The sequence below is a fragment of the Pseudopodoces humilis genome, chromosome 11 (genome assembly GCF_049639895.1).
Source record: "Pseudopodoces humilis isolate 2021_Gansu_Grassland_sample_001 chromosome 11, ASM4963989v1, whole genome shotgun sequence".
Taxonomy (NCBI): Eukaryota; Metazoa; Chordata; class Aves; order Passeriformes; family Paridae; genus Pseudopodoces; species Pseudopodoces humilis.
The window spans coordinates 4581075-4598643 of NC_142210.1; the positions used below are offsets into that span (position 1 = coordinate 4581075).

Here is a 17569-nt window from a genome sequence, read left to right on the forward strand (position 1 = left end):
TTTTCTCCCTGAGACTTGGATATTTTTTTTATTCTCCAGCTTTCTCAAATGAAAAATGAGGAAATTCAAGGAAAGTGATTCTCCCCCCCACCATGTTTCAAGGAAATTTTGTACATATACAGTTTCAAGTGTCAGGAGTTAAAACTTTCCTTTGGCCTGAAGCCAAATGTTTTCCAAAAAAATCAGTATTTCTGTGATTTTCTGGGAAAGTGGGATATGGGCCCCTTCTCTTTTATTAACCAACTCAGATTCTTAAATGCTTGTTTATTCAGAAGAGTTTCAACCCCAAAGTGGGGAGGAAAGGAAAGGAAAATCACAATGAAATGTTTCCCCTGCAGTGGGCAGAGAGGCTAAACATCCAATTTTTCCTGGAAGGAAGAAGACAAGTTTTTTAAATTAAAAACAAAAACATAAAACCAAAAACAAACCAAGGCACTTCTGTATGGGAAAACAGTTGAAGCTGAAGTTTCACTTGAAATGGCTTGAGAAGCATTAGTGTGCAGTGACTCTGTACTGGGAGAGAGAGACCTGGGAAATGAAGCTGGGTGGGTTTTAAAGGCTTTCCCTGCCTGGAGCGATGGCTCCATCCATCTCCTGCAGCTGGATGTCGTTTACCCCTCCAGCCGAGGAAGTGCCCTTTCCAAGCCCCTTTGCTTCCAAATAAGCTTCTAATGACCACAGTTTTTCTCCATCCAGTTAATTAATCCCTGGTTCCCTCCAGATGCTATTCCAGAGCATGTTACAGCACCCTGTGGTGGGAGGTGGCCCATCACCTCAGGGACTTGCCCTTCGTGCTGGATTCAGCCCTGTGTGCCAGGACCTGCCACAAACCTCTCAAATTTTCCTGCTGCTGCCAACCTCAGCAAGCAATCAAAAAAACCCTCATCAGATTTAGCAGGATGCCCCTTCCCCTTCCCTTTCCCCTTCCCCTTCCCCTTCCCCTTCCCCTTCCCCTTCCCTTTCTCCCCTTCCCCTTCCCCTTCCCTTTCTCCCCTTCCCCTTCCCCTTCCCTTTCTCCCCTTCCCCTTCCCCTTCCCCTTCCCTTTCTTCCCTTCCCCTTCCCTTTCTCCCCATCCCATGCCATCTCATGCCATGCTCTGTCTGGCCCCTGCCCTGCTCTGCCAAAGGTCCTGGTCCAGGGAAAGCTTTCCAAGGGAGGATGAGGAGGCAGGAAAGGCAAGGAAGGAGTCTCAGCCCTGTCAGGGGACCTGTGGAGGGAACCAGGGAATACCTGCTGTGTGCAGGGGCTGGATGGTCAGGCTGTTCTCATGTCCCTCTCAACTCCCAGCTGCCCACATCATTCCTGGACACACCTTCCAGCCCTTGGGGATGCAAAGTGAGGAGCATCCCATGCCCCCACCCCAGACATCCGTGTGAGCTGCACCCTCTGGAGCCCCCTCAGTGGCTTCAGCATCCCTGCCCACGTCCAGAATCCCCAGCACCTCAGTGATCCCCAGAACCACAAGGATCCCCAACATCTTGGAGCATCCCAAACCTCCTCCAGCATCCCCAGCACCTCCAGCATCCCCAGCCTCCTTGGGCATCCGCAGCACCTCGAGCATCCTGGGTGCCCCAACATCCCCAGCACCTCCAGCATCCCCCAGCACCTCCAGCATCCCCAGTGCCTTCAGCATCCCCATCCTCCTCTGGTACCCCTAACACCTTGAGCATCCCTTGCTCCTCATCCAGGAGAGATGAGCAAGATGCCCAGCAGCAGGCCGGGTCCTGCCACGCCAGTACTGCGCCACCACCAGGCTCAGCCCGAATTCCATCATTGCCGGCCACGGGGAGCAGCGGGAGCAGCGGCCGGAGCACGGCCGGGGAGCGGGTGCGAGCAGAGACAGCCAGGGAGCTCATCCGCCTGGTTTTTCAAGGTCACAGAGGTGGTGGGAAGGAAAGAAGAGAGAACGAGGAAAAAAAAAAGTTGACTCAGAAACCGCAGGGAATTTTTTGCCTTTTTAGAATACTGGGAAGAGAAAAAAATAGCCACAGTTATTCAAAGCATCCAGGATAATAACAGCCTGTTTACTGTTTGCATGCAAAGATGGCAGGCAGGCAGCACAGCGCACGGAGGAGGAATGAGGAGTTCGCCGAGCTCGCACCGCGGGTCCGACCGCTTTGCTGAGCCCAGCAAAGCCCGGGTGGTGATCCTGGCTGTGAGAGCAGGAGCTGGGCAGCCCCACCATGATACCTGGACACCCCCCAAGGGTCCTGGAGGAAGGGCTGCAGGTGGCCCTGGGGCTGGCAACGATGGGGAGGGAGCTCCCAAGCTGGAACATGCTCCAAGGCTGAGTGGATGGAGCATCCTGGAGGGTGTCATGGCCAACCCCTAAATAACAACCCCCATCCTGTGATCCCATCCCTGCCACAGAGGCATCTCCAGCCACCCCCTCGCAGGGGCACAGGAAACCAGGGGGACAGGGATGCAAGGACTGAGGATGCAGGGATACACAGATCGAGGACAGAGGGGTGCAGGGTGGTGGGAATGCAAAAATCAAGACGTTCTGAAGGGAGAGGACACCTTGGGGTGGCTCGCTCTACTATGGAATGCAAATCCCAATGAAAGGAATTCGGGAAGGGAGCGTTGACCCCCTGGCAGAAGAAAGCCCGGAGGGCACCCCCCAACAAGTGTGGACACAGAGAGGAGCCTGGAGGCTTGGGATACCTCCGGGAAAGGGCTGGGATGAGAGAGGGAGGGAGGGGGAAGGGAAGGGTTCGGCAGGACCAGCGGGGAGAGCTTCATTCCTGCCGGTCCGTCAAGCAAGCTGGGACTTGAGGCGAGAGAAAGCACCCGGTTTGCCTGACTGGTTTGCTGGGAAGCGGCTGCAGGGCTGGCCCACAGCCTTGCCAGACTTCCCCCATGAGGATTGGCATTATTTGGAAGGGGGGTGAAATTCCCTTTCTCCCAAATTCTGGTGAGGATTTTTTTTGTTTTTAAAACAATTTTCCGTACAAAGGAGACTGTGGTGAGCTTGTCTTTCCCTATTCAGCTCTAACATTCAGCAAGTGGAAAAGGATTGGGGATGCACGAGGAGATGAGAAGGAGGAGCAAGGGCCCACAAAGGATGCTCCAAGGACCAAGTTCCAATGTTCTCCAAAGAGAAATGAGGGAAAGCAGGAACCAAAGCTGCAGAGAGGCTGCTGTGGTATGGCATCAAGGGAATGAGGTGTTCCTGGCTGGGAATGGGGCTTGGTGGACAGCCAGAGAGCCCCAAGGAGATCCTTGGCCTCTCCCCAGCCCACTGTGACCACAGAGGGACCAGAACTCCCCAGACAGCCCTGGAGCAGCAGAGTTGTCTCCCTGTCACCCACAAGAGCTGCTGCCCCGGGATAGGGCATCCCACCCAAAGCCACCAGGGTGACACTGGTGGCGCTTGGAGCAGAACCTGTTGGCCCTTTCCCGTCTCTTCAGGTGCCAGCCCAGCCAGAAGCTCTGCAGGCATCTCCAGCACCCCCTTCCAGAGCATGGGAGCCCTGTGCTCTAGACAGGGATGCAAGGATTGAGGAAATAGGGATGCAGGGATACCGGTATGTAGAGATTAAGGACGCAGAAACAGAAGGACACAGGGATGCAGGGACACAGGGATGCAAGGGTCACGGACACAGAGATCAAAGGCACAGGGATGGGAGCAGGAAGTTTGGCTCCCACATGGTATTTCAGCCATGCTGTGGTGACAGGGACATGGGATAAAGGACAGTGGGTCCAGGCAATGCCGATGGGGAAATCCAGGGAGACTGTGTGGGAAGGGAGGACGGAAATGCCTGTGAGGACAGAACAGGTGATAACACACCCCCACAGCAGCTTCCATGGCCAAGGTGTGCAGCTCCTTTGGGATGTTGCTCTGACTGAACAGCATCCCTGTCAAAGCACACAGCTCCTTGAGAAGTTTGCTCTACCTGCTGGATTTAGGAATACTCCTCTCCCTACAGCCCAATTCCTGTATCCACAGGTGGGCTTTGTACTTTTTTTTGACTGTCAGAGACCGAGAGCCTTGGGGGTCAATGGGCAAAGCTCTCAACAGGAGCCCATTCCCTGAATCCCTTGTCCCAGAAAGCTCCCTGCAAACAGCCAGACCTGCAGCCAGGCCACTCTGCATCCGGATTCTGGTAAATAAAGCGTGGGGTGTGAGAGCTGCGGTATGCCAGGAATGCTGCCGGCCTTCCCGGCCTCTGGAGCGGCAGGAGCTGGGGGAGGTAGGGCAGGTACAGCCCTGGCTGGAGGCAGCCAGGATCCCCCAGACATATTCCCAACCTCAGCAGTTCCCTGTAAGCTTCCCACCCTGTTCTTCCCATCCCTGGCCCCGTTTCAGGGTCCTCTTCAGCCTTCTGCATGGGCGGAGCTGATTTCCCTGCTTGCAACACCCAGAAGCCATAGGTGCCAGGAGGATCCCAGCTCCAGGCTTTGCATTGCTCCAAGTCTCCTTAACCTGCTCCTCAGGGATGGAGACCTGTCCCACAGCCATAGAAATGCCCAAATTTTCATTTTTTAGCCATACTTCTTCCAGATTCCTGAGCAGGAAGGTTGGGGCTCAGCTGGGATTCAGCATCACTGTCCCACCCAGTACCAGATCCTCAGTGGAGTCCTAAGGCATCCTGCCCAGGGAAGGGCTGGAATCAACATCCTTGGAAATGCTGAAAAACATGTAGATGTGGTACTTGGGGACATGGTTTAGTGGTGGCTTTGGCAGTGCTGGGTTAACAGTCAGAGTTAACAGAGGAGTTATGGATGCAGAGATCAAGGACACAGGGATGCAGGAATGCCAGAGCAGGAAGGAAACTACATCAAAACTTTTAGGCAACTCCATCCTTTTCCCCCATGAAGGTGAGGGGAATGGGATCCCAATGGGATTTTGGGGAATGCAGAAATGCTCATGAGCATTTTTCTCCTCTCCCATGTAGCTGCACCCCAAATCTCTGCCCTGGGGAGCTGGGAAGGATATGTAAACCAGGGGGTCCAGCACTCCCAGACCTTCATTCCCTGGTGGCACCTCCATCTCTCCACATTGCATGGAAAAAAAGAGAATCCATGGATCAATATTTGGGGTTTTTTTATTAAAATATTGTTATACCAAGTGGAATGCTACAGCAATCTCGGTATAGGGCGGCGTAACGAAACAGCCAGTTTTATGTTTAAATACTTAAAGATAACTTAAAATGCACAAACGAGAACTTGTCATCTTTGGCAGGAAAAAAAGTTCACAGCACGAAAAAAATACTTAAAAAGAAATACCAATATTAATATAAAATATATTAAGTCATGGGGTTTGGGTTTTTTTTTCCTCTTTCATAATTTTTTGTTTCTTTTCCATTTTGTAAACAATGCACGAGAACCGAACGCATTTTTTACGTGTCTGGGGAGAGAAAAATAAAAAATGCAGTTGGCCAGCAAATGCACACATTGAAAGGGGAAAGAAATAGAGAAAAATATATATATTTACATGAAGGGCAAGGATGGGAAGCTCTGAGGAGCGGGATGTCAGCGCTGGCTATGGGCAGAAGCCAGCTGCCAGTAGCCGGGGGATGCAGCCAGGAGAAGGGCAGCACATCCCACCGCCTCCATCAGCATCCTCAGAGCCTTTCACTTCCACTTTTCCTCCACCATTCATCCCCTCCACTGTCACTTTTGTTTCACTGTTGGCCCATCACAAAGCCCTCGCCCTCCTGTGATGCAAACCCAGAGGCAGGATGCAGGTGGTGGAAGTTTGGTGCTCCTAGTGCTTGGCTTGGCCATGTGGATCTGGGTGGTCGATGGGACCCACAGAGGATCCCTCCCAGCTCTGCCCTCGTGCACAGACTTCAGCTTCTGGGTACAGTTCGGGTGATCAGAGAGGGATTTTCCAGTCAGAAGCCAAGCACATGGGTGGGTACAGATGGCCATGACCCAGAGGTGGGAGCTGGGATGGGGATGGAGTTGGGATGGAGTCGGGATGGGGATGGAGCCACCACAGAGTCCCCGGGCTCCAGCGCGCCCTGCGCAGCCAGGGCCCCATGTGGGCACGGAGGGGGACGGTGACCCTCCCGTACTCTGGAGTCACTTCTGAGACCAGCTGAGGGGACACTGCTGAGCTCCCAGCTCGGTCCCTCCTTCCCAGATGCTTCTCCATCCCGACACGCTGGCAGGAAGGGTGGAGGGGCCACCGTGCAGCCCTGGGTGGTCTTAAATCAGAATCTCCACCATGTCAGACAGGTCCGGGGCTCTGGCAGTGGCCAAGCTCTCTGCAGAGAAAGAAGGGATTTACAGGGATTTGCAGGGATTCTATCCCACCCAACTCAACTGCTGCCTTAAAAATGCATTTAAAAAATTGCTGATGTTTGTGCAAAGACCCTTCCAGGGATGCTAAGCCCACGTGCTGGGGCATCCCAACTCCCTGCCCCGTGCCATCTGGGGGGACTCACCCAGCACTCCGGTACCCTCGCCTTGCCCACTGCTCCCGGCTGCTCCGTCCGTCTGCGTGCTGCCGTCCTTGCTGCCGTGCTTTGAGTGGGATGGCAAGGGAAGGGCAGTGGACACTGCTGTCCCTTCAGTGATGGCTTTGCCTGCTGGAGGAGACTCTGTTAGGGATTGAAAGCAAGGGATTCAAGTTTTCAAGGTCAGGCTGGACAGGGCTTGACGCAACCTGGTCTAGTGGGAGATATCCCTGCCCATGGCAGGGGGTGGAACAGGATGAGCTTTAAGGTCCCTTCCAACCCAAACCATTCTGGGATTCTGTGATTGCTGGCTGGTCCTGGAGGAATCAGCCCTCCCCAAGCTCTCTAACTCCAAAACCACAGGTCCCCACCACCAAGTGAAGGTAGGGAGCGGGGCAGGTGTCCCTATTTACCTGCGCTGCCACGGCAGCTGCCCTCGGATGACCGGTCACTCTGGCCAGCCCCTGGCCAGCTTGGGGCGGCGGAGGCAGCGAAGATGGAGGGCACGGATTTGGCCGGCCGCAGGGAGCCCTGAAGGGCTTTGCTGGGGTCCCTCCGCGAGCGCTGCTGCAGGACCTTGATGACAGCATCCTTCTCCAGGATTTGGGCGTGAAGGGCTTTTAACCTGGAGAGGAGGACAGGCAGACGCTGGAAGAGGAGCTGGATGGGGAGAGGAGGATCCAGACACTGCCCAAACAGACCGCAGAAAATGTTTAATGGGGGCCAAATGCCTCTGGCAAGGTGGGACTACCTGTTCTCCATCTCCTGGTGCTTGTGGCTGGCCAGGAGAAGGTCCTCGTTGAAGCTGCTGTTGGGGGAGTGTCGTGGGGAGTGGCTGATGAGGGTGGTGTCGCGCTGGGCGGCCGCCGTGGCCGCGGCATCCATGGCGAACTGGCGCATGGTGCACTCCTCCAGGTACTTCTGCTCCCACTTGGTCATGTCGGCCTCCAGCGCCAGGATCTTCTCCTCCCTCTCCCTCAGCTGCTCCGACAGCGTGTGGGCGCTCAGCTCCGGTGTCCCCCCGCTCGCGGTGCCCGCCTGCCTCTGTAGCGGCCAAAACAAAGCCCCAGTGAGAAGGAGGAGGTGCTGGGAGGACGCAGCGCCCACCGTGCCTCGCCGGAGCCACCGTGGCTCGCAGCACCCACCTGCTGAGCCCGCAGCATCTTCAGCTCCTGCTCCAGGCGGGTGCGGAGCCGCAGCTCCAGCTGCTCCCGCTTCTCGCAGGCGGCCTGGAGCTGCCCCAGGGCCGCCTGCAGCCGCTCCACCTTCTCCACGTAGGCTCGTTTCTTCCGGAGCTCGGCCTCTGCCTTGGCCGCCCGCGCCTGGGCGCTGCCCAGCGCCTGCTCCAGGAGCTCTGCCCGCCGCCGCTGGTCCTCGTTGGCGCTGCGCAGCAGGGACACCTCCCGCTCCAGCTTCTCCTTCTCCTGCTGGTGCTCGTAGCCTGCAAGGGAACCCCACAAATCTCAGATATTTGGCTTCCCTAAGGCTGGGCCATGAAACCCAGCGGGGATTCTTTACTTCCCGATATCTGGATATCAAAAAGCCTCCACGTGCCACATTCCAGCCTAAATTTTAACTCGGGAAGGGTGAATCCAGCCACCTTAGGGAAGGGGATGCAATTCTTCCTACTAACACAAATATCGCGTCTCCCTGCTAAAATTTAAGTACATTTTCCCCCCAGAAATCCCAGGCTGGCGTGGCTGTGAAGTGCAGGAGGGAGGAGGGAGAGAACGGCCGGGCTGGCATGGGGCGGGAGTGCGGGCTTGGTGCTGGAAGAGCCGGAGCTGCGGCTGGAATGTGGGGAATGCGGGTCACGCCGCCGGCCGGCCGCCGGGATTAATGGCTCGAGTCCAGCGCCAAGAGCTGCTCCATCCTCCCTGGGGAAGGGCGAGAGCTGCCGCCCGACACCCGCCGCCTCCTCCAGCCGAGCTCCGCTCGCAGATGCTACGGGGAGCCGGGCAAGGACGGGTGTCCCCCGGGACTTACTCTGCGCCAGGAGTTTGGCCACGCTGCCCTGGTTGCTCTCCTGGTTTTCCTGTGTCTTGCTGGCCAGCTGTTTGTTCGCCGATTCCAACCGCTCTGGTCCAAAACAATCAAACCCAATTAAGATTTAAATACAAGACTTTAGCTGGAGGAAGTGGGAAAAGCCTGGTTTCCCATGGAAACAGCTGGGGGACACAGGGCACACACAGATGGGGACACAGAGGGTCCCTCACCTTTCAGGTCCCGGTTGAAATCCTGGAGCCGTCGCATCTCACAATCTCTCTTGTTCCTCATGGCTTTCTCCAAGGCTTCCCGCTTGGAAGACGCCTTAACGAGGTTTTCATAATCCTCTGAGATTCGCTGGATCTCGCTCTCCAGCTGGAGTGGAGGAAGGGACAGGCCAGGGTTAGATATTCATGGAATGAGGAAAGGGAGATGCTGGCCAAAGTTCAGCTGGGTGCTCAGCCCAACCTGAGCTGCTGGAGGACCTCAGTGCACCCCAAATTGACCCCAGTACATTTTTCAGAGGGAAAAACTGATTTTTTCAGGCTTTTTTCTTACGGAAGAGTCTCTCCAGATTTTGGCTCTGCCATAGCCCGGCCACAGGGAACAGCCACCCCTTGTGCACGGCCACACAAAGGGCTTTCTGTGGCTGCCGGGATGGGGGGACAGGCGGAGCAAGAGAGCCACTGGAGAATGGGCTCCTTCTCCCCAGTCCCGCAGCTGCTCCGAGGGGAACGAGCCGCAGGAGGGAGGAGGAGAAAGGATTAAATCACTAAAGGGGGTGAATTTTCACAGCAGCTGGTCGAGCATGCCCCCGGGCAGGGAGGACACGGGGCTGCCACCATTCCCTCACCTTCTGGATGCGGCTCGCCTTCTCGGCACAACTCTCCAGCTCCCGCCGCAGCTTCTCGCTCTCCCGCTGGAGCCTCTCGTTCTCCCGCAGGACGGCATCTGCCCGGGCCAGGCGGCTGCCGGCCGACACCGCCTGGGCGCTGACCAGGGCCTCCACGCCAGCCGGACCCAGCGCGCCCGGACACAGCGGCAGGAACGCGGCTGGCACCGGGGTGGGCAGCACCCTGCAGGGAGCGAGGAGAGGGTGTCACGGTTTGGGAGGGTGGGAGAGCTGGCTGCAACTCCAGCATCCCATCAGGCACGTGCTAGTGCCTCCAAGTCAGCTCGAAGGAGGTGGAAGTGCCTATCCTGCTTTTTAGAACTGGCAAGCGCTTGTTCTCTGACCACAAATCCCATCTTGCAGGGATGCCATGACCTGACCCCTCCAGGACCTGGCCAGTGGGTCTGGATAGGCTCCCAGCCCCTCAGGCCCCTCTCTTCCTGCCTGGCATGGGATGCACCCTGGAAGCCGGCATTTCCCTTGTATTCTGGGCAAAGCCAGGGCTCCTGACATAGGTCCTCACTGCCAAAACTATGGATACGTCCCTTTTATATTCGGAGGAGTCAGGCCAGCCTGGCTGCCCTTTGTGCCACTGCTCCAGCATGCCACCCCAACATCCCACCTGGAATACCCTGCCTAGGGTGGCTGTGCACGGCCCGGCCCCGCTGTGCTCCCCTGCAGGCTGCCCGCCAAGGGCCTGCATTCCTGCGGGATGATATAGGAGCAAGGAAGAATAAATACATCTTCCTCACAGCTCCCCTTCCCCTCTTTGTTCCCTGGAAGGAGAAGGTTTTCCTGCTGGAGATGCTATCGCGCTCTGCCTGGATAGATCAGCAGGGCTAGGAGCAGAGTGTCCTCCCATTGAGCCACCAATTTCCTTCTTGCCATCATTTTCCCCACTGGAAGAGGTTGTTTCCAAATTCCAGGCAATGCCTGGGTCCTCAGATGTCCATCTCATGGTCAGCCTGGGGCTTTGCCAGATGCACTGAGCTGCCAAAGGGCCCACAGACCACCTGGCACCAACCCAGGCTCTGCTCGGCAGCAATTCCAAGTTACATGGATGTTCCCAGCTTAGGACCATAGGGTGGGTTTCTGTGGAGCAGGGAGCATATTTGTCTTCCACCCTGCGCTATACCTATCCCACATTTAGCTGTTTCCTAGGCTGCATCCAGCTCCCCTAAGTTACCCCCAGATTCCTCCTGGTGCTCGGGGAGGGGGCAGGGTCTGCTGTGGGAATGGGATTTCCATCATTGGTTGGCAAAGCCCAGCCCTGCTGAGGGAACTGGGAACAGGAGCAGAGTGGGGTTCCCCCAGCAGACCCCCATGGCCTGAGCCAGTGAGGACAGGAGCAGCTGCCCTGGGCCCCCACCGCCCTTCACATCCTGCAAGTTCCAAACATCCATCCTGGACATTCCTGGGAGGCATCCAAAAGCAGAGCCCAGGGGCCACAGTTTACCTGATGTCAGGATGCTGAAATCCAGGACCTTCCCGGGAGCAGGGTCGGGGCTCAGCCAGGTAGGGGTCCTGGGAAGGGATAACGTAGGGATACTCCGGGGGCGGTCCTCGCGGCTCCGTGCCCTCGGGGTGCTGCCCGCGCAGGGGGACGAGCTGGCGAGAGAGCTGTGGGAAGCTGTGAGAAGCGCTGATGGGGCTCTGCGCCTTGGCCCCGTTCCTCTCCAGCGACATCCGCATGAGCCGCTCGCTCAGCGACCGCACGTGGCCGTGCTTCAGGTCCTTGAGCCCCTCGTCGGGGCGCCGGGCCCCGCTCTCTGCCCCTCGCGGGGCGGTTTCGGGCCGGATCCCCGCACCGGCCGCTCCCCGCTGCGAGGCGAAGAACTGGGAATGAGCCTTGGCCTCCTCGTAGCTGGGGAGCTCCTCGCCCTTGGGCGGGCAGAGCCGATAGACGCTGTTCTCCAAGTAGACGTGGTCGGAGTGATGCTCCTGGCCCTGCGGCTCCTGCCGCGTGGATTGCTGCACCATCTGGCTCTCCTCTGGGCTGAGGCTCTCCAGGGAGGAGCGGGGGCTCCCGGCGCCGCCGCCGCGCAGGGCTTGCTGCTGGATGGCCAGCAGAGTGCGGTTCTCCGTGAGGTTCCCATAGCGCAGCTGCTCCTGGATCAGGCGGTGCAGCACCGTCCCGTTCGAGTCCTCCGCCGTCCTCATGTCCGTCCGTGCCGGCGGCAGAGCCACGATTCCACCCGAGAAGGGCGTCCCGGGGGACCTCAACAGCAACCGGCCACGCCGAGACACCTGCAAGAGGGAAAAAGGGATGGTTGGGAAGCAGTCGGGGCAGGACAGTGCGGATCCTGATGGACGCGGGATTGTTTGCCAGGAATCTGGCCGGGACGTGCCGGAGGGGAGGGAGCCCGTGGCGGCAGCGGGAGAACGGAGCAGCCTCCGCAGAGGGGTGGCCGAGCACCGGCACCCTCAGCGCACCCGGGGCCGGGGCTGGGACCTGGGGCTGGCTCCATGGACCCGGGACTGGCACTGGCCCGGGAATGGGGGATGAAGCGGCCCCACGGGACCGGGCACACAGCCACCGGGAGATGGATGGGACCCTCCATCCCGGGACACGGAGGTCCTGGACTTGCAGAGGTGTCCCAGTCCCGGTGAGGGTCCTGGGATGTTTTCCGAGGGGGGCTCTAGGTGCCGTGGGGATGTTCCGGTCCCGGCTGGGAGAGTGCCGGGACGGTTCCCAGTCCCTGGAGTGGGATCCGGCAGGGGAGAGGGTCTTTTCTCCGGGAGGGTCCAGATGCTGGGGGAGAGCGAGTCCCAGTCCCAGGGAGAAGGGACCCGGTTCCCGGGGGCGTCCTTTTCCCGTGGAGGGATCCCAATCCCGGCTGGGGGCTTCCCTGGGCCAGGGGGGTTCGAGACCCAGTCCCACGGGGGTGTCCCAGTCCCGGCCGGGAGGAGGACGGTTCAGGGGGGTCCCGGTCCCCGGGTTGCTGGTCCGGGTGAGTCTCGGTGCCGAGGGAGGTCCCGATCCCTGCTGAGGGGTTCCTGGTGCCGGGGGGGCGTTCTTCCCCCCAGGGACATCCCCGTGTCGGGGGGGTCTCGGTGCCGGTCGAGGGTCCCGGTGCCGGTCGGGGCCGTCCCAGTGCTAGGGGGTTCCCTGTGCCGGGGGGGAGGGGGTGGAAAGCCAGCGCCGAGGGATTCCCGGTGCTGGGGGGTCCCGATGCCGGTCGGGGGGTCCCGGTGCCTATCGAGGGAGTCCCAGTGCTGGGGAATTCCCGGTGCCGAAGGGCCCCCGGTGCCGGTCAGGGGTCTCGGCGGCGGAACTCACCGGGGCATGGCGGAGCGGAGCGGTGCTGCGGCAGCTCTGAGCGTCCCGGGGCCGCGGGGGCCGGGCCGGGCTTTGCTATGCCCGGAATGTGGGCCCGCCCCCCCCCCCCCCCGCCCCGGGGCCGCCGCCGGCGCAGGAGCGCGGCCGGGAGCGGGAGCGGCAGCTGCGGGCGGGGGGGCGCCTCTGCCCGCCAGCTGTCCCGGGCCGTAAATCTGCCCCAGCCTTTGTCTGCGGGGCCAGGGCAACCCCGAGCCTGACGGCCCCATCTGCTATGCCCCCGCGGGCCCCCCTTCTCGCATCCCCCTCCTTACATTCCCCCTCTTCGCATCCCCTCGCATTCTCCGTCCTCGCGTCTCCCCTGCTCTCTGCCCCCCTCCCTCTCATTCCCCTTCCTCGTGTCCCTCTTCTTACATCCTCCTTCTCACATCCCCCTCTTCACATACCTCCCCTCACACCCCTATCCTCTCATTCCCCATCTCACATTCCTCCTCGCATCCCCCTCCTCGCATCCCCCTCCTCGCATCCCCCTCCTTATTTCCCCTCTTTGTATTTCACATCCCACTTCTTTCATCCCCCATCTCGCATCCCCCCTCCTCACCTTCCCCCTCCTCACATCCCCCCTTCACATCCCTCTCCTTGCATTCCTCCCTCTTGCATCACCTCCTTGTGTTCCCCATCCTCACACCCCCTTCCTCACAGCCCCTCTTTCACATCCCCCCTCGCATCCCCCAGCCTGGGGATGCCAGCTCCCCGTGGATGCAATAATTCCTGCCAGCTCATGTCTGCCTTGGGCACCTTTGGGTGTTCCCTGCTGCTTTCCCAGCCTCAGTTTTCCCTTTTGGGCTCTACCTCCCTGGGGGGACACAGGGATGGAGGAAGCCATCGGGGGCCAAACTCTCCCTTCAAAGCACCCGGCTCATCTCTGGGGGGACACTGAGCACCCCCAGCCCCAAAGCAGTGAAACACCAGCCCTGTCTCAGCCCCAGGCTGTCGGTGCAGCCTCCAGAGGCCCCGAGACAGCAGATGGCTGGAGGGGAGGCAGTGGGGAGAGGCAGGTGCAGGGGGAAATTGCTTATTAGCTCCAGGACATTAAGCTCCCATTCTTTTGAGGGAACTCGGCATCTTCTGACTGGCACAGAGCCGGGAGGCTGATCTGCAGAGGGGGACACGGGGGTCTCCAGCCTCATCTCCTTGTTTTTCTGCTCCATCACACTCTGGTATCACCCCAGGGTGCAATAGCAGGCACAGGGCTGCAGGCACAGTTCACTGCCTCTGGGTTATCTCCCAAAAAATGGGGGGAAAAAGAATCTCCAACATGTAGCAGGTACCAGACTCAAAGGCAGGAGAGCATGGAAAGAAAATGCAGAGAGATAGAGTTAGGGCTTGGAGGAAGAGGAGCACCTGGAAGCTCAAGAAACAGGTTTTCCAGCCCAGTTTTCCCAGTGACAAGTCAAATGCTCATGGATGAAGGTTGAAATGTGGGAATTGGCACCGACCCTGAAGCCTGTGAGGGTCTAGTTTTGTGTGAGGAGGAGACAAGAGAACAACACTTGTCCCTGTGTCCCCAGGCACATGCAGAGTCTGGAAACCCTGGTCCAGGCTCAGCACCACAGGGAGTGATGGATGGATGGATGGATGGATGGATGGATGGATGGATGGATGGATGACGGATGGATGGATGGATGATGGATGATGGATGGATGGATGGATGGATGGATGGATGGATGATGGATGGATGGATGACGGATGGATGGATGGATGGATGATGGATGGATGGATGGATGGATGGATGATGGATGGATGGATGGATGGATGGATGGATGGATGGATGATGGATGATGGATGGATGGATGGATGGATGATGGATGATGGATGGATGGATGGATGGATGATGGATGGATGGATGGATGGATGGATGGATGGATGGATGGATGGATGGATGGATGGATGGATGGATGGATGATGGATGGATGGATGGATGGATGATGGATGGATGGATGGATGGATGGATGGATGGATGGATGGATGGATGGATGATGGATGGATGGATGGATGGATGGATGGATGGATGATGGATGGATGATGGATGGATGGATGGATGGATGGATGGATGGATGATGGATGGATGGATGGATGGATGGATGGATGGATTATGGATGTTGCACCACTCCAATACACCAAGCCCAGCAGCAGCATCCCTGAAAGGCCCCAGCTGTGGCCCTGCCCTGCTCTTTCCCAGGTGGATGGGGCTCCCACCCGAGCTCCAAGGGAGCCAGCCCAGCTCCCCCAGCAGCCAGGGTTCCTCTCCTGGCTCGTCCCCCTTTCCTTATCTATGCCTGTGTCATCCTGCTTCCCTTCCTATCTTAACCCTGCTCTATTTTTGGCAGCAGGAAACCCTTCCTGGGCTGATAACACCCCTTTGGAAAGTGATCTGAAGAGTTTCCTCTCCTTCTTTCTCATGCTGGAGGTAAGGAAAGCCTCAGCCTTTTTGTTTTCCCCAGGAGAAGGTGAAATAGCAGCTGGACTTGTGGGCAGAGGTTGAGGGCACCTTTGGCTGCCTGCACGGAGCCTCTTCCCAGCTGGAGCATCCTGGCAGATAGGCAGGGCTCGGGGATCTGGCTGGAGCCAGGGAAGTGCAGGTGCCGTGTCCCAGGCTCCGTGGGGTGACACACGGCTCCGCAATGCCAAACCCTCCCACTGACCTCAGCCCAGCCTTATCGCCGAGGCGTTGGAGCGAGGAGAGTGAGCCAAGAAAATACTCGTGGGATGAGATCACCTCGGCTGTCTTCAGGCTCCCAAAATGCCTCAGCCCTCAGCCCTGCTGAGCCCGGAAAACTGGGGCATTGTGGGCAGAGGAAGGTGCTGGGATGGAGAGGAGGTTTGCAGCCTCAGCACATCTCCAGGGTGATGGTGACAGCGGTGACAGCGTCCTGTGACCAGCGAGCCCCAGTGACAGTGCCCCACGACCATGCTGAACCCCTCAAACCTCTCCATGGCAATCTTCCTGATAAAGCTTCCTCCAGGTGCCTGCTTCTGTCCCAAACTCTGGATTCAAAGCGCAGCCAGATGGGAAGGAGAGCTGGGGTTCGAGGAATCACAAAAGTTTCCCAGTTCCAGGATTACCCAGGCTGCCCCCAAAGGGAGCTGCATCCCCATGGACAGGCAGCCAAGGCACTACCCCAGCCCTTCCCCTGCCCCCACCATCCCAGCCAGAGGGTTCCTATCCTCCTGGAGATACCCCCTCAAGCTGCCAGGCCTGAGGCCAACTTGTCTTCCCTGTCCTCTCTCTGAAATCTGCATCATTTTGAGGTGTCCCTGGTCTGATCTCTGCTTCCCCTGCCCTGGGAATGTGTGGCCTGGGATGTTCCTGTGCAGAGGGTGAATTCCAGTCCCAAAACTCCAACAGGGAACACACCTCAATGTGACTGGGGAGGGTGTGGGGGGGACTGGGATGCTCCTGGTTGTACTAAATCCCCTCACTCCTGTTGCTGCTTTGTGAGCTGGTGACTGACTTGGCTCTTCCTCAGCAGAGGAAGGAATGGAAAGATCCCTCCCCCCCAGGGGAAAACCCCAGTAGCCTTGGTGGAGACACAGCTGGAGCAATGAGGGGACCAGGATTGATCCCATCTGAAAGAGGCTGATGGGGACATGAATCCAGCACTATTCTCACCTGTGCCATCACTCTGGGGACAGCCAGCTCCTCCATGCCTCAGGTGTCTGTCCCAGAGTCAGACATTCCCCTTTTTCAGGGGGATGCTGGATCTGCCCCAGGTAAGGATCACAGAAAGCTGGAGTGCTCCTGCTCCCCTCACCCCCCACCTTCTCCTGGCTTCTCTCCTCTTCTATACCTGACCTATGGATCCCACATCTGTCACTTGGATAACCCAGGGCACATCCCCACTCCCAGGAACTCCTGCCACATTTCTTCATCAATCAAACACTCAGGGAGCTGGTGCCACAGGCACCTTCACAAAGCCCTGTCTTAGGAATTTTGAGAGGGGGAAAATGTGGCTGAAAACAGAGCCAGGACACTCCTCTTTCTCATCTTCCCTGCATTTTAATCTCCCTGAGTAATTTCCATTCCTGGATGTTAAATTGTTCTTTTCTGCTTTCCTTTCTTTCCCTGTTTCCTGCTGCAAGGGGATTGTTCCTGACCTGCCAGCACCAGTGGGACCCAGTCCAGGGAATTGCCAAGGAGATTCCAGCAGGGTCAAAGGTGGAGCCCAGTGAGACCCTGGGAGCCACCAGCCCCAGGGGACACAGCTCCACATTTCCATAGCAAAGCCCCTCACTGTTGTTTTGCCACCTTTGAGGAATTTTCTCTTTTTCCTGAGAAATTCAAAGTGCTGGTTGTGATTTCCTGCCCACCTGGCAAGGAGCCCCCATGGCTCTGGGAGAGGGGAGGCTCCACACCCTGCCCCAGAGCTCGGTGGCAATGTGGGGTGACACAGAGACACTGGGCAAGTGTCACTGGCAGGTGGCCACCAGCAGCACCTCCTCACTGACCACATTTTCCCACTTGACTCTGGAGCACATCCAGGTGGATGGATGGGTCTGTGTCCCCTCCCCAGGGCCATGTGGGCCATCTGCACCCCAGTCTGGAGCCACCACTTGCAAAAGGAGGGGGGCAGAACCCAGAGGGGCAGGGGGACGTCAGACACCCCGGTCCGCATTGGATGTAAACAAGCACACACATCTGGACCCCTAAGGAATTTCACATCTTCCTGGCTATGAGGAAAACCTGACAGGGATGCAGCCAGGGGGCAAAATCAGCTCAGCCTTGTGCTCCCAAACACAGAATAAGTGAGAACTGTCCAGGCTGGAAGAGGAGAGGTTGAGGAGGGAGAAAAGGGCTGTTCACTCCAGTGCCCAGTGATGACACAGGAAGGCAGGCTGTCCCCAGTGCAGGGATGGGCTGAGTGAAACAGGAAAGGGGAAGGACAGCATTGGGCAGGGGTTCTTCATCCCAGAGCCCCAAAGGCAGCAGGAATTGTCACTGTCTT

General features: G+C 58.1%; 1 protein-coding gene across 3 annotated transcripts; it reads right to left on the reverse strand.

Annotated features, from left to right (window-relative positions):
• Positions 1-5031: 5031 nt before the first annotated feature.
• Positions 5032-12641, reverse strand: AMOTL2 (angiomotin like 2). 3 transcript variants are annotated; one of them, XM_014258351.2, is made up of 10 exons: positions 12567-12641; positions 10743-11533; positions 9248-9470; positions 8625-8769; positions 8395-8487; positions 7554-7849; positions 7160-7452; positions 6822-7033; positions 6397-6537; positions 5032-6216 (listed from the first exon to the last, which is right to left on the reverse strand). In XM_014258351.2, exons 2-10 carry the CDS (start codon positions 11444-11446, stop codon positions 6158-6160), a joined length of 2166 nt encoding a protein of 721 aa, XP_014113826.2. In that variant the 5' UTR covers positions 11447-11533; positions 12567-12641; the 3' UTR covers positions 5032-6157. The 3 variants fall into 3 exon arrangements, with proteins under 3 accessions (XP_014113826.2, XP_087917295.1, XP_014113825.2); XM_088061169.1 differs by having other exon boundaries at positions 6397-6540; XM_014258350.2 differs by having other exon boundaries at positions 6397-6552.
• Between the last annotated feature and the right edge of the window lie 4928 nt (positions 12642-17569).